We start from the raw sequence: 13,362 nt of genomic DNA, 5'->3' as shown, positions 1-13,362 counted from the left end.
GCAGTAAACACAGTATGATCACCTTTACCCTGGAATATCGGCACAACAATAGCTTGTGCTTTGCTAAGTGTGTGAGTGAGCAAGTGCTCTGAGAATTCTTCAGATTGCTCCTCTCTGAAAATCAGTAGAATCACACAAGCATTTTACAGCCGATATTCATATATATATCTTGAAAACTTAGATACCGCTACTAATGACTAGGGAGTCAATTCAGAGTGGTTTACTTGAGCTTCTGTAATGGTGTTACAATACAGAGTGTTTTCAATATAGACACATTTATTCCATAATCATCCTTCGTATATACACATATATATATCTATATATCACAAGTATCATGTATTATCCCAGGACAAGCAGGCAGCATATTCTTGACTGATGGGTGACGGCACCGACGGAGCCCCGGTACGGACAATTTTAGAGTGATTGCACTCTAAGAACTTTAGAAAGTTCTAGCTAGGCCGCACCACGCGTGCGCGAGTGCCTTCCCGCCCGACAGAGGCGCGCGGCCCCAGTTTTCTTAATTCCGCGGAGCTAAGAAGACACGTGTTTCCAACGGCTGTTGGAAGTTTTTTCTCTTTTCACTTGCCTTCCCGCTCGCGCGTATTTTTTTCTTCATATTTTATTTCTTTCCTTCTTTTTTACCGTTTGTGTAAAAAAAAAAAAAAAATCTTTTTACTTTTCATTTTTTGTCGATCTGCCCCGGCGGGGCCTGTTGGCACCTTCAAAGCCTCCGGCTTCGATTTTGCTACAGCAGTTTTTCCCTTCATGCCCCCATCACCGGGTTTCAAAAAGTGTCAGCGGTGTGCACACCCTATCTCCCTCTCTGACCCGCACAAGTGGTGCCTTCAGTGTCTGGGTCCGGACCATAGGGCTGAAACCTGCACCCGCTGTAGTTCTTTACAAAAAAGAACTTTAAAAAATCGTCAAATTCAGCAGCGGATCCTTTTCGGTACCGCTATGGAAGTTGCACCGGTATCGACGTCGGCGACTTTCTCCAAATCGACTCCGACTGCCTCGGCACCGCAAGATACATCGCCGGTGTCGACTCCTGTAGGTAAGCCGGCTAAGAAGCCTTCCCCTACTGTTCTAGGCCCGCCAGTCGAGCATGCAGTGAGCCAAGTCCTGCAGACTGAGCGCCGGCCCCGTAAACGCTCCGCTCCCATTGAAGTAACTGCCTCGGCATCGACTTCACCCGAGCGTCGAGCGGCACCGAAGGTACCGAGCAAGAAAAAAACGGTACCGGTGCCATCGGGACCAACGTTGGATGAGCGTATTGCCTCTATCCTCCAGGCCCAACTTAAGGAGCAACTCCAACACTTGCTCCCGGCTCTACTGACTCCGAACCTTCCAGTGTCGGTACCGACTGAGCCTTCGGTGCCGTCTGTCGATCAGCCTCTTTTATTGTCATCGACTGTTTCGGCACCGCACAAATCTTTGTCCATGCCTGTTCTGTCAGCAGAACCAAAACGGCGTGCTACTCCTACGGTGTCGGAACCGGTACTGTTCTCTGAACCCCGTACCGTACTACATTCCCCGGGTACCGTCTCCACTCGGTCTGGTAAATCGGTACGCAAGACTAAGCATACTGAAACATCGACTCCACTTTCCCAGGGCCATTTACAATCGGTACGGGACCCTGACTTGTGGGACGACTCAGATGATCCCCTCGGTACCGAGGAGGATTACACATCTGATGAGGATGAACCATTGGTGCAGGATACTACTGCTAAGCCAGAGCACTCCTCCTTCACAAAATTTTTAAAGGAAATATCAGACACCCTGTCTATTCCTTTGGAGTCTGACTCTAAAAAATCCAAAGCATTTCTGGATGCTTTGGATTTTGACCAACCTCCTAAGGAGTTTTTAAAGTTGCCCCTCCATGACATCTTGAGGGAAACTTTTTATAAGAATCTTGAAACTCCTTTGACAATTCCGGGAGCCCCAAGAAAACTGGAATCTCTGTATAAAGTGATTCCAATCCCAGGGTTTGACAAGCACCAACTTCCCCATGAATCTCTGTTGGTAGAGTCAACCCTAAAGAAATCTACAGGAGCCAGTGTGTATGCCTCTGTCCCTCCTGGCAGAGAAGGAAAGGCTATGGATAAATTTGGAAAGCGCCTTTACCAAAATGCCATGCTGGCCAACCGTTCAGGTAATTACGCTTTCCACTTCTCGTTTTACCTGAAGCATCTCATTCAACAGGTGACCTCTTTTCAAAAGTATATTCCGGACCGTAAGCTTCCTGCTTTTCAGCAATGTACCTCTAGTCTTTTGCAACTCAGGAAGTTTATGGTCCGTTCCATTTATGATACTTTTGAACTGACGTCACGAGCTACTGCTATCTCTGTAGCAATGAGAAGATTGGCATGGCTACGGGTCTCAGACCTGGATGTAAACCATCAGGACCGGCTTGCCAATGCGCCTTGCCTAGGGGATGAGCTGTTTGGGGAGTCCATGGATACCACCACACAAAAGCTCTCCGCCCATGAAACTAGGTGGGACACCTTGTTGAAAAACAAGAAGAAACCTCCTCCTCCTCGTCCATTCAGGCAACAATCTTCATATCAAAGGAGGTTTTCTCCTCGACCGGCTCAGCCTCATCCCCCTCAACCTCGCAGACAGCGTCAACAGCAGCAACAGGCTCGTCAACAACAACAGCCTACTGTAAAACCGGCTACTCAACCTAAGCCGACACAGCCCTTTTGACTCTCTTCTCCAGAACATTGCCAGTCTTCCTCCCTCATGTCCTCTACCTCAGCCCATAGGAGGTCGACTACAGGTTTTTCTGTCTCGCTGGGAAGCAATCACTTCCGACCAGTGGGTACTTGCTATCATCGCTCACGGCTACTCCCTAAACTTTCAGACTCCTCCACCGTTAAGTCTGCCAAAAGAGTCTGCTTCCAACAAGGCTCAGTCCCTCCTCCTCGCTCAGGAGGTTCAATCCCTCCTTCTTCTCAATGCCATCGAACCAGTTCCTCTAGACCAGCAAGGACTGGGATTTTATTCCCGGTACTTTCTTGTACCCAAAAAGACCGGAGATCTCAGACCAATATTAGATCTCGGGGATCTCAACAAATGTCTGGTCAAGGAGAAGTTCAAGATGTTATCTCTTGCCACCCTATACCCTCTTCTCTCTCAGGAAGACTGGCTGTGTTCCCTCGATCTCAAGGAGGCGTATACTCACATTCCAATTCATCTGATGTCCAGACAATATCTTCGCTTTCTTGTCAACCAACATCATTACCAATACAAGGTGCTACCCTTCGGCCTAGCCTCTTCTCCCAGGGTATTCACCAAATGTCTGATTGTGGTCGCAGCTTATCTCCGCTCCCACAATTTTCAAGTCTTCCCTTATCTGGACGACTGGCTCATCAAGGCTCCTTCTCCTCAGTCCGTTCACATAGCCACCAATCAGACCATTTACTTCCTTCGACTGTTGGGGTTCGAAATCAATCTACCCAAGTCGCACCTCATTCCAACTCAGTGACTTCAATTCATTGGAGCCATTCTGGACACTGTTCAGATGAGGGCTTTTCTTCCTCCAAACCGCCTTCACACCATCCTTCATCTCTGTCAGCAGGTGTTCCAGGAAACTTCCATCTCTGCAAATCACATGATGGTGCTCTTGGGACACATGGCCTCCACAGTACATGTCACTCCCTTCGCACGTCTCCACCTGCGTACCCCTCAATGGACCTTAGCGACCCAGTGGTCCCAAGCGACGGATCCTTGTTCACAACTCATATCTGTGACCTCGTCTCTTCGACAGTCGCTTCTTTGGTGGTTGAAATCCTCAAATCTATCCAGAGGTCTACTGTTTCATCTACCTCCTCATCAACTGGTCATCACCACGGATTCCTCCCCCTATGCATGGGGAGCTCACTTGAACGAGTTCCAAACTCAGGGGTTTTGGACCACCCAGGAAAAGAAACACCACATCAATTTCCTGGAACTCAGAGCGATGTTTTACGCCCTCAAAGCTTTTCAACATCTCCTTTTTCCTCAGGTTCTTCTCATTTGCACAGACAACCAAGTTGCAATGTACTACATCAACAAACAAGGAGGGACGGGATCCCGTCCTTTGTGTCAGGAAGCTCAAAGGATTTGGACCTGGGCGACTGCTCGTCACCTATTCCTGAAAGCAGTTTACATCCAAGGGGAACAGAATTGTTTAGCAGACAATCTCAGCAGAATTCTTCAACCTCACGAATGGACTCTCGACCCCTCGACTCTCCAGTCCATTTTCTCTCAATGGGGCACTCCTCAAGTGGATCTTTTTGCAGCTCCCCACAACCATCAACTGCCCCTGTTTTGCTCCAGACTTTACTCTCCTCACCGTCTGGAACCCGATGCATTTCTCCTGGATTGGACCAATCTCTTCCTTTATGCATTCCCTCCTCTTCCGCTCATGCTGCGCACCTTATTCAAGCTCAAGAGGGAACAAGCCACCATGATTCTCATCGCTCCACGGTGGCCCAGACAGCATTGGTTTTCCCTTCTACTTCAACTCAGTTCTAGGGAACCCATACCTCTTCCTCAGTTTCCTTCACTACTTACACAGCATCAGCAAACGCTTCTTCATCCCAACTTACAGTCTCTGCACCTGACAGCTTGGTATCTCTCGGGCTGACTTCAGCACATGCTCTCCTTTCTCAGCCTGTCCGTTCTATTATTGATGCCTCCAGGAAACCGTCTACTCTTCAATGTTACCAACAAAAGTGGTCTCGGTTTTCTTCCTGGTGCAAGTTCAGGACTAATGTCAGGAAGTTCTGCTTCACACAGAGAGTGGTTGACATCTGGAATACTCTCCCAGGGGAGATTATTGCGGAATCGACAGTCCTAGGCTTCAAAAGCAAACTAGATGCATATCTCCTTGAGAGAGGCATATAAAGATATGGTTGGCTATAAAATAAGCCAGGTGAATACCTAGCAGGGCCTCCGCGTGTGCGGATCGCCGGACTTGATGGACCGAAGGTCTGATCCGGAGATGGCGCTTCTTATGTTCTTATGCCTGTTACATCACCATAATCCCATATCTACAGCAGTGGGACTGGTGTTGGACTATCTATTGTCCTTATCTGACTCTGGTCTTAAATCCTCTTCGATAAGGGTCCACCTTAGTGCCATTGCAGCTTTTCATGAGCCGATTCATGGAAAACCCCTCTCAGCTCATCCCTTAGTTTCAAAGTTCATGAAGGGCCTTTTCAATGTGAAACCACCTCTTAAGGCCCCTCCTGTTGTATGGGATCTTAATGTGGTTCTTTCTGCGTTAATGAAGCCTCCTTTCCAGCCGTTGGCCTCAACGCATTTTAAATTTCTAACTTGGAAAGTGGTCTTTCTAATAGCTCTCACTTCTGCCAGGAGGGTCAGTGAGCTTCATGCACTGGTGGCGGATCCACCTTTCACTGTTTTTCACCATGATAAGGTCGTCCTCCGCACACATCCAAAGTTCCTTCCTAAGGTTGTGTCTGAATTTCATCTTAACCAATCCATCGTTCTACCTGTTTTTTTCCCAAAGCCTCATTCTAATCCAGGTGAACAGGCTTTGCATACCTTGGATTGTAAACGTGCTCTGGCTTACTATCTTGATCGCACCAAACCTCACAGATCATCTCCTCAACTGTTTTTGTCCTTCGATCCTAACAAGTTGGGTCATCCTGTATCTAAACGCACTCTGTCTAATTGGCTTGCTGCTTGCGTTTCTTTTTGTTATGCTCAGTCGGGCCTGACACTGGAAGGTTCTGTCACGGGCCACAAAATTAGAGCTATGGCAGCGTCTGTAGCTTTCCTCCGTTCCACTCCTATTGAGGAAATCTGCAAGGCTGCTACTTGGTCCTCAGTTCATACTTTTACATCTCACTATTGTCTGGATGCATTCTCCAGACGGGATGGACACTTCGGCCAATCTGTTTTACAAAATTTATTCTCCTAATGGCCAACCTTCCCTCCATCCCTCTTTTTGTTAGCTTGGAGATCACCCATCAGTCAAGAATATGCTGCCTGCTTGTCCTGGGATAAAGCACAGTTACTTACCGTAACAGGTGTTATCCAGGGACAGCAGGCAGATATTCTTGCGTCCCTCCCACCTCCCCGGGTTGGCTTCTTAGCTGGCTTATCCTAACTGGGGACCGCACGCCTCTGTCGGGCGGGAAGGCACTCGCGCACGTGCGGTGCGGCCTAGCTAGAACTTTCTAAAGTTCTTAGAGTGCAATCACTCTAAAATTGTCCGTACCGGGGCTCCGTCGGTGCCGTCACCCATCAGTCAAGAATATCTGCCTGCTGTCCCTGGATAACACCTGTTACGGTAAGTAACTGTGCTTTATGTTCATACTAAATCCTACTTATTTGCACACAAAATACCTGATTTGTGATGCCGATTGGGGGTTCAATATTGTGTGATCACACGTACGCACACTTTCTTTCCCTCTGACCTAACCACAGCATCAGAAACTTCATTTTATGCCTCCTAAAAGTATGGAACAGCCCTCCAGGGATTTTTAACAAGACTGAGTGAAGTCACCTCATTGGTTTAAATGGTTTAGAAATTACTCGTCTAAACTGTTAAGACGGTCCCCCAGCCTGTCTGTTTCTTGGACACCTACCATAAATATTTCATTATTTTAAATGTTACATGTTAATGATTTTAAGCTGTGTGTTTTTGTAAGTTGTTTTATTAGGCACTAGTGTTTAAGCCAGTATGGCTATTCTTCTTATGTCTTAGCCCCATATTCAGGCTCCCATTTCCCCTCTTACCTTCCCTATTTCTACCTTTTTTCACCAACTTAAATCTGTCCCCTTTCTCTGTCCTTCACCACCTCTATAGAACTCCCTCTCCATTCCCCCTTTCCCCATCAACCTTCACTTATTCTTCCAGCTCCTATCTTCAGCCCCTTTCTCTCACATGTCCCCCTTCTCCCATCTCCCCCTTTTTTCATCCCCAGCTCCCTTCTCACACATTTCCTTTTTATAGTCCCCAATCCTAACCCCCTTCTCATACCTGCTCTTCCAGCCCTCAGTTCTAGGCCCAGTCTCCTTATCACACCTGTCTTCCTTTTCAGCCCCCCAATCCAGACCAAGTCCCCTTCTCTCACAACTCACCTTTTGCAGTCCCGAGCTCCATCCCTCTTCTCCGAACTGTCTGCTTTTAACAGCCTTCTACACAGCTACCAAGAACCCCCCTATAAAGCCTCCTTCCCTCACATGTCCCTTTTTTTCAGCCTCGGCTCCAAACCCCTTTTTAATCCCCCCAGCCCCCTTCTCCCATCTTTTCCCTTTCAGCCTCCAGTCCCAGCCCCCTTCTCTTACCCATTGTCAGCTCCTTTCTCTAACATGTTCCCTTTTTACAATACCAACCCCAGCTCCAGCCCCCTTCTCCCACCTCCCCCTTTTTTTCAGCCCCTAGTTCCCTTCTATTTTCTCCTTTTGCCTCTGAAGTGTACAACTGCTGGCACTGTGTTTTTCTCAATGTGGAGTGGATTAGATTAATTATGGCAAAATAATGTGAGGCGCTGAGGAGGTTTTGATTTTTTCAGCGTTTTGTTTTACGTTCCTGTTCCTTACTCAGCGATTTTGTAGCAGTGTGCATGCATTTGATTGTTGTAGGGAGGCACGGACACAGCAATTATGTTTGTACGTTGATATTATCCTGCGCTCAGACGCTTCTCTGCTCGGTGGTTCTATTGTACTGCGCATGCGTTTTAATGTGGCACCAAAGCACAGAGTTTCAATCGTAGTGCGTATGCGCTATCTAAGGTATTATTATTAAAGATGTGCTGTTACCCGCTTAGAATTGTAGGCTATAAATTTTTAAATAAATAATTGGGATCTATTAACTGCCTTTTCATGAAGAGATTCACCCAAAGTGGTTTACAATACATTGAAGAATAATCAGGTACTGTTAAGTAGTGTCCCAGCAGCCTCACAATCTAGCTGAGAGGTTAAGTGACTTGCCCAGAGCCACAAGGACCAGCAGCTCTATCCACTAGGCCACTCCCCACTCTATAAGCATGAGATTTACATCCACTAGAGTGTGATTGTGCTGGTCTGGGTGGGGGATGTCCTCTGGGACTGTCCTAGAATACCGTCCACACCAGGCACTGTTCCTGCTCAAACCACTCCCTTGCCTTTACCATGGTCTGTCTGTCTTTCAGGCTGAAGGAATGCAGATATCAAAGACCATCAAATCTGTTACCTTGGATCCAGTGAAGAAGGGACAAAGTGAGTGGTGAAATTATCGATCTGAGAATAAAGTGAATGAACAAGGGGCTGGTAGGATGCTTGTCTGCCTATCAAATTGCTCTTTTAGTCCTGGGCACCTGTGGGAACTTGCGGCAGCCATTTTGGATTGCGGCTTTTACAGGGCAGGAGCGTAGGAAGCTTCGCTGCTAGACCACCAGGGCTTTAAGGAAAGGTGTGGAGGAGTCTCAATGCCAAACCCGTAAATATGGAACCCCCTCCCCATCCCAGTTTTCCTATAGAATCCTGAACATATGGTTCCTTTGAAAATTGGGGATAAGCCTCAAATACTCACAGACTATGCTTTTAGTGCAGATGAAATTTCACTGGAACATAATGTATCTTGATTGGATTTTTAAATCTGATCTAAACATGCTTCAAGGAATCTCTCGGTGCTATGAAAGACTGCAAATTTCCTGCCACACTGAGGGAAAGATTCTCAAAACTAAAAGGTGCCTTTAACGTGTTCGCTAAACCGGTTCCAGATGGTTTTTATATATTTTAGTGGTGGATTATCAAAATGGCTTACCATGGTCTTTTCCGAGTTTCCTAGCAGTCTCCGATATTGCCATGCAAATATACTACAACGAGGTCATTAATATTAAAATGATCACTCTGAGCGATTCCCTGTCATTGCCGAGTGATTCCCTAACCTCGTTGTGCCACATTTGCGGCTAAACTTTGCAGAAAGGTCTAAGCTGTCAAAGCCTTTTTTTCTGATCAGTGCCTGAGCGATGATTGGCTAAGGTACTGACAGGAAAATAAGGTTGACAGCTCAGACAGACCCCCTTCCATGCAAATTAAAATAAAAAACACTCCAAATTGAAGATCGTCAGGAGAGATGCCGACTCTCTCCTGCCGTGTTGCACAATCCACCGACACTACCACCTACCTCCCATTCTCTCCTACCACGTCACACAATCCTACGACACTACTGCCCACCCACCCCCATCGACAGCAGGAGAGATGCCCAGTCTCTCCCGCCACACAATTCTCTGACATAACTACCCCCCACCCACCCTGCAGCGGGAGAGATGGCCACTCCCTATCTTATTCACAAAGTTCAGCCAGAAGGACGCCTACCTGCTCCGGCTGGCAGGCCCGTCTCTTACAAAATGGCAGGCTTTCCCCTTCCTGGTGCATCCTGGGATGTTCCAGGGAGGGACCTAAGCCTCTGATTGGCCCAGGTACTTAAGGCCTCTCCTAGGAAGGGGAGTTATCGGGGGTGTCGGGCGATGGCAGGAGGAAGCGGACGGGCATCCTTCCCACTATGAGGGAGGGTGGTGGTAGTGTTGGGGGATTGTTCAATGCGGCGGGAGAGAGTAGGCATCTCTCCTGTTGATCTTCTGGTGGGGTTTTGGGGTTTTTTTTTTAATTCTCTGCATGTGCTGATCGCTACCACCAGCGACTCATCTCAAGTAAATTTAGCGAGCCTATGTGAACATCTGTGAACCTCATTTGCATGCGGAGTCTTTTGAGAATAACTTGCCTTTTTTCGTTACAATAGCGACCTCGGTAGCAGCCCATCGGATTTTACTGTGACGTTTTGAGAATCTTCCTGTGAGTGTGGGTAATTTTCAGACAAACAGGTACCCCTGGTAAATAGTTTTGAAAACTGTCACTCTTAGAGGGTGGTTTAGAAACTGATCAGGAATCTTGTTGGACCTGCAAACTAATTTTCAAAGGGACAATTCGCTGCAGGGTGTATAAAGCATATGGCACACTGTGTGAAAAGCCTGTGAGTTTGCTACCTCCTCCGACACCTTTACTCTGCAGCCACAATATCTCAACTTGCTGAGCAGCTCAGATAATTCACCTGGTTCATGCAAATGTGAAAATTCTTCTAGGCAGATGATCACGAGAAGATCTCCAGTCTGTTGGATCAGCACCTAAAAATGATACGAGATGGCTAATTGTATCATTCCAATATATTTGAGAAAAAGGCAAGAATTATGCCCAAAATTCCAGAATGTCTGAAGCTGCCGGGCTGTTAGTTGAATGATGTACAGAATATTTGTTGGGTTGTTGATTGATGAATGAAGTCCTCCTATCTCTTGCATTTTTGCTGCTGTCTCCCTCAGACTGTTCATTTTCCTTTCTTGTCTCGGATTCTAACACGTGGCCTGAAACCCCTCACTCCTTGCTTTGATGCTCTGGTCTGGTCCTTGCTGATAGAATCATGAACCTAACTTAGTCATGTGTTTTTTTCCCCTCTTAATTTGGTGATCTTAAGACCTGTCACTGAAGAGTATCCCCCTTTCCTTTCAGATGGAGTCCAGGTGGAAAAGGTCACTGCACCAAAACTGCCAGATATTGTTCCGAAAACAGAAACCAAGACGATCGTCAGTGTCCAGGGTAAGAGAAACCACATCTGAGGACTGATCAAAATAAATGAATTCTTGATCACTTCTCTTAAGTGGATTTTCAAGTGGTTTAGCTGGTTAATGTTGAGGGTTAACAGGTTTTTTCTTTGCTTAAATTGAGGGGCTTAAAAAAATGGAGGACCCCTAGGCTCTGGGTAGGTTGGCTGTTAGCCAGCTAATGTCCAAATTTTGGAAAATCAATTATAAGCTTAAATCTAGCTGGGCAAACTTCCACTGGCTAGATAGATGTCTAAGACATTTTTCAGTAGAGATCAGGAGTCATTTCAGATGAATTAAAGAACATCGGCAAATTTCTAATATCAATTTAAGACTGATGTAAATTGGAATGCGTTAATTATCAGCCCCTAGGGGGGGTGAGTGGGGGCAGAAGCAATCCCCAGCTTCTTCTGCCTGCTGGTGCCGGCTGAGGTTATCCTGCCTCCTCTTTATTGGGTTGGGGGAGGTTGAACTTTCTGGCCTACACATCACAAGGTTATGGCTAAAAATTGGTTTCACTTATCCAGCCAACTGTCTAGCACCTCACAATACTTCCAAAATCTAGCATTCAGGGATGACAAAGATCAAGTAATAGATAAATAACTGCAGCAAAAAATGTTACAACAATGTTATAAGCCAAGTGGTGGAAATATCCTTTGAAAAACCATTTAAGTAAAGTGGAGAAAAAAGCTTCAACTAGTTTTATATGCAGACAGCAACCCAATGAGTTTTTTAGCCGTTCTTAATCTGTATCATAGGCAAAAAAACTCCACTACTTCTCTAAATGTAATCTTTTAAAATAGGAAAATATTTCACCACTGTGCACAGGGAACAGGAAAAAGAACAACAAGGCACTTGTTTCACCAACGAATGGCTGCTGCAGGGAATTCCCTCCTATTCCGTCCGACTTGACATACCACTTTTTCTGTGTGATTTACACCATCAAAGCGGATGACGTGGGGCGATGAAGTGTTAAGTGACTTACTCGGAGTGGGAATCAAACTCACAACCTCAGGGATGCCGAGGCAGCGGCTCTAACCACTAAGCCACTCTCCTGTGACTGTAGCATACTTATTATCCCCTTGACTTCCGAAATTATACAGATATCAGGCCATTTCAATCATTAAATAGTGCAATATTATCTGCACTTTTAAGGGAGCAGCAGAGGCAGTGCCAGAAATTATCCATTGAATGATAATATTCAGCTACTAAACTAAGTTATCCATTGGAGATTTAGGTCTAAACAAATTAGCTCGTTTGGGTCACCAACAAATGCATATATTCAGGGCAGCTCCAGATGCAAATAATGGTGTTTAATATATGTATTATGCTGCATGCCGGGGGCAGCGCTTATCTGACAGTGGTAACTGGGCCAGCTCGATATTCAACCCCAAATTGAGAATGACACAGGGACAAATTTGTCCCCACCCCAAGGGATCGAAATATCCCTGTCCCGTTCCTCCAAGCTGTGCCTTAACCACACAAGCCTTGAACACTTAAGATTTTAAAGTGTTCAAAGCTTGTGCAGATGAGGATGGAGCAGGGATAGGGAAAACTTGCTCCCGTGTCATTCTCTAAAATCTCCTCATCCAAAAGACCTGGTTCACCTCTTCTGATGAAATATCTGTGCACATCTGGTTTATTTTCTGTCATTAACAGGGACCCAGATCACTCAGATGGTTGAAAATTCCATTGATGGTTCAAACCTGAAACATCTCATTCAAGTTCCTTCCGGCTGTGGGGAGCAGAACATGATATCGATGACCCCGGCTGTTATAACTACACATTACCTGGACAACACAGGACAGTGGGAAAAGCTTGGCGTGAATCGCAGGGCTGAAGCCATCAAGTTTATTCAACAGGGTAATTATCATGTTAGAAACGCTAAACCATAAGAGTGCGCCATACAAAGATCAATGCCAACTCTATCAAAGGCCTGAAGGCACATCAACTATTCCTTGGGTACAGACACCCCAACGGTATCTGATCCCTGTGGGCCCCCTCACTCCACCTGCTCCATGTAAACATCCCCTCTCCACGCACATTAACCACTTTCAGAATGGCCAGTCGTAAAAACTCAGAGGAGGGAGATTTGGTGGTGACACCAGGAAGTATTTCTTTACAGAAAGGGTGGTGGATCACTGGAACAAACTACCGGTGCAGGTGATCAAGGCCACTAGCGTGCTCGACTTTAAGAATAAATGGGACATCCACGTGGGATCTCTACGTGGGTCGAGCAGCACTCTGACTTAATGGGGTGGGACAGTAGAGTGGGCAGACTTGATGGGCTATAGCCCTTTTCTGCCGTCATCTTTCTATGTTTCTAAATGAGGGGCTGTGGTATTTAACTACTCAAGTGGTTTTTGTTAAATGTCCTCGTGTGACATAATGCCTTTTGCTTTTTGAAGGGAATTTACTCAGTACTTCAGAAATAACTGGTCTTTGTTTACATTTTATTAATCGCTATTCAATCTAAAAACTATCTAATTCAGCCAGCATAATCTTTCATCTGCATAACCATTTCATGGAGTTTACCTTTTATCTTCCCATCGCACCAAAAAACGGAGAATAAAGATTGAGATAATGGTTCAAGAAGAAACAATGTAAGTTTAAAATAGAACAAGAACAAAGCAACATAGGAGAAGAGAGGAAAAAGGAACAAGATAGGAGAAGAGACTGGAAAAAGAGAGATCGAGACAATGAGGAAAAAGGACCAGGAGAGGAGAACAGCTTGAGAAAATGTTCTATCCAGAAAGGACCTATATTT

At 46.0% G+C, this 13,362-nt stretch overlaps 1 protein-coding gene across 1 annotated transcript in view; it reads left to right on the top strand.

Moving 5' to 3' along the window:
* The window catches only part of C3 (complement C3), a 135,095-nt gene that overhangs the window by 60,789 nt on the left and 60,944 nt on the right, over positions 1 to 13,362 (top strand). The window contains exons 22-24 of the mRNA XM_033923996.1: positions 8,151 to 8,217; positions 10,504 to 10,590; positions 12,255 to 12,458. Of these exons, the coding sequence (XP_033779887.1) occupies positions 8,151 to 8,217; positions 10,504 to 10,590; positions 12,255 to 12,458 (358 nt within the window). The remainder of the gene's footprint in view (positions 1 to 8,150; positions 8,218 to 10,503; positions 10,591 to 12,254; positions 12,459 to 13,362) is intronic.

This window comes from Geotrypetes seraphini, chromosome 16 (genome assembly GCF_902459505.1).
Source record: "Geotrypetes seraphini chromosome 16, aGeoSer1.1, whole genome shotgun sequence".
NCBI classification, from domain to species: Eukaryota; Metazoa; Chordata; class Amphibia; order Gymnophiona; family Dermophiidae; genus Geotrypetes; species Geotrypetes seraphini.
Note: the sequence above shows the minus strand (reverse complement) of the source record. Positions and strands in the feature narration are given on the sequence as shown.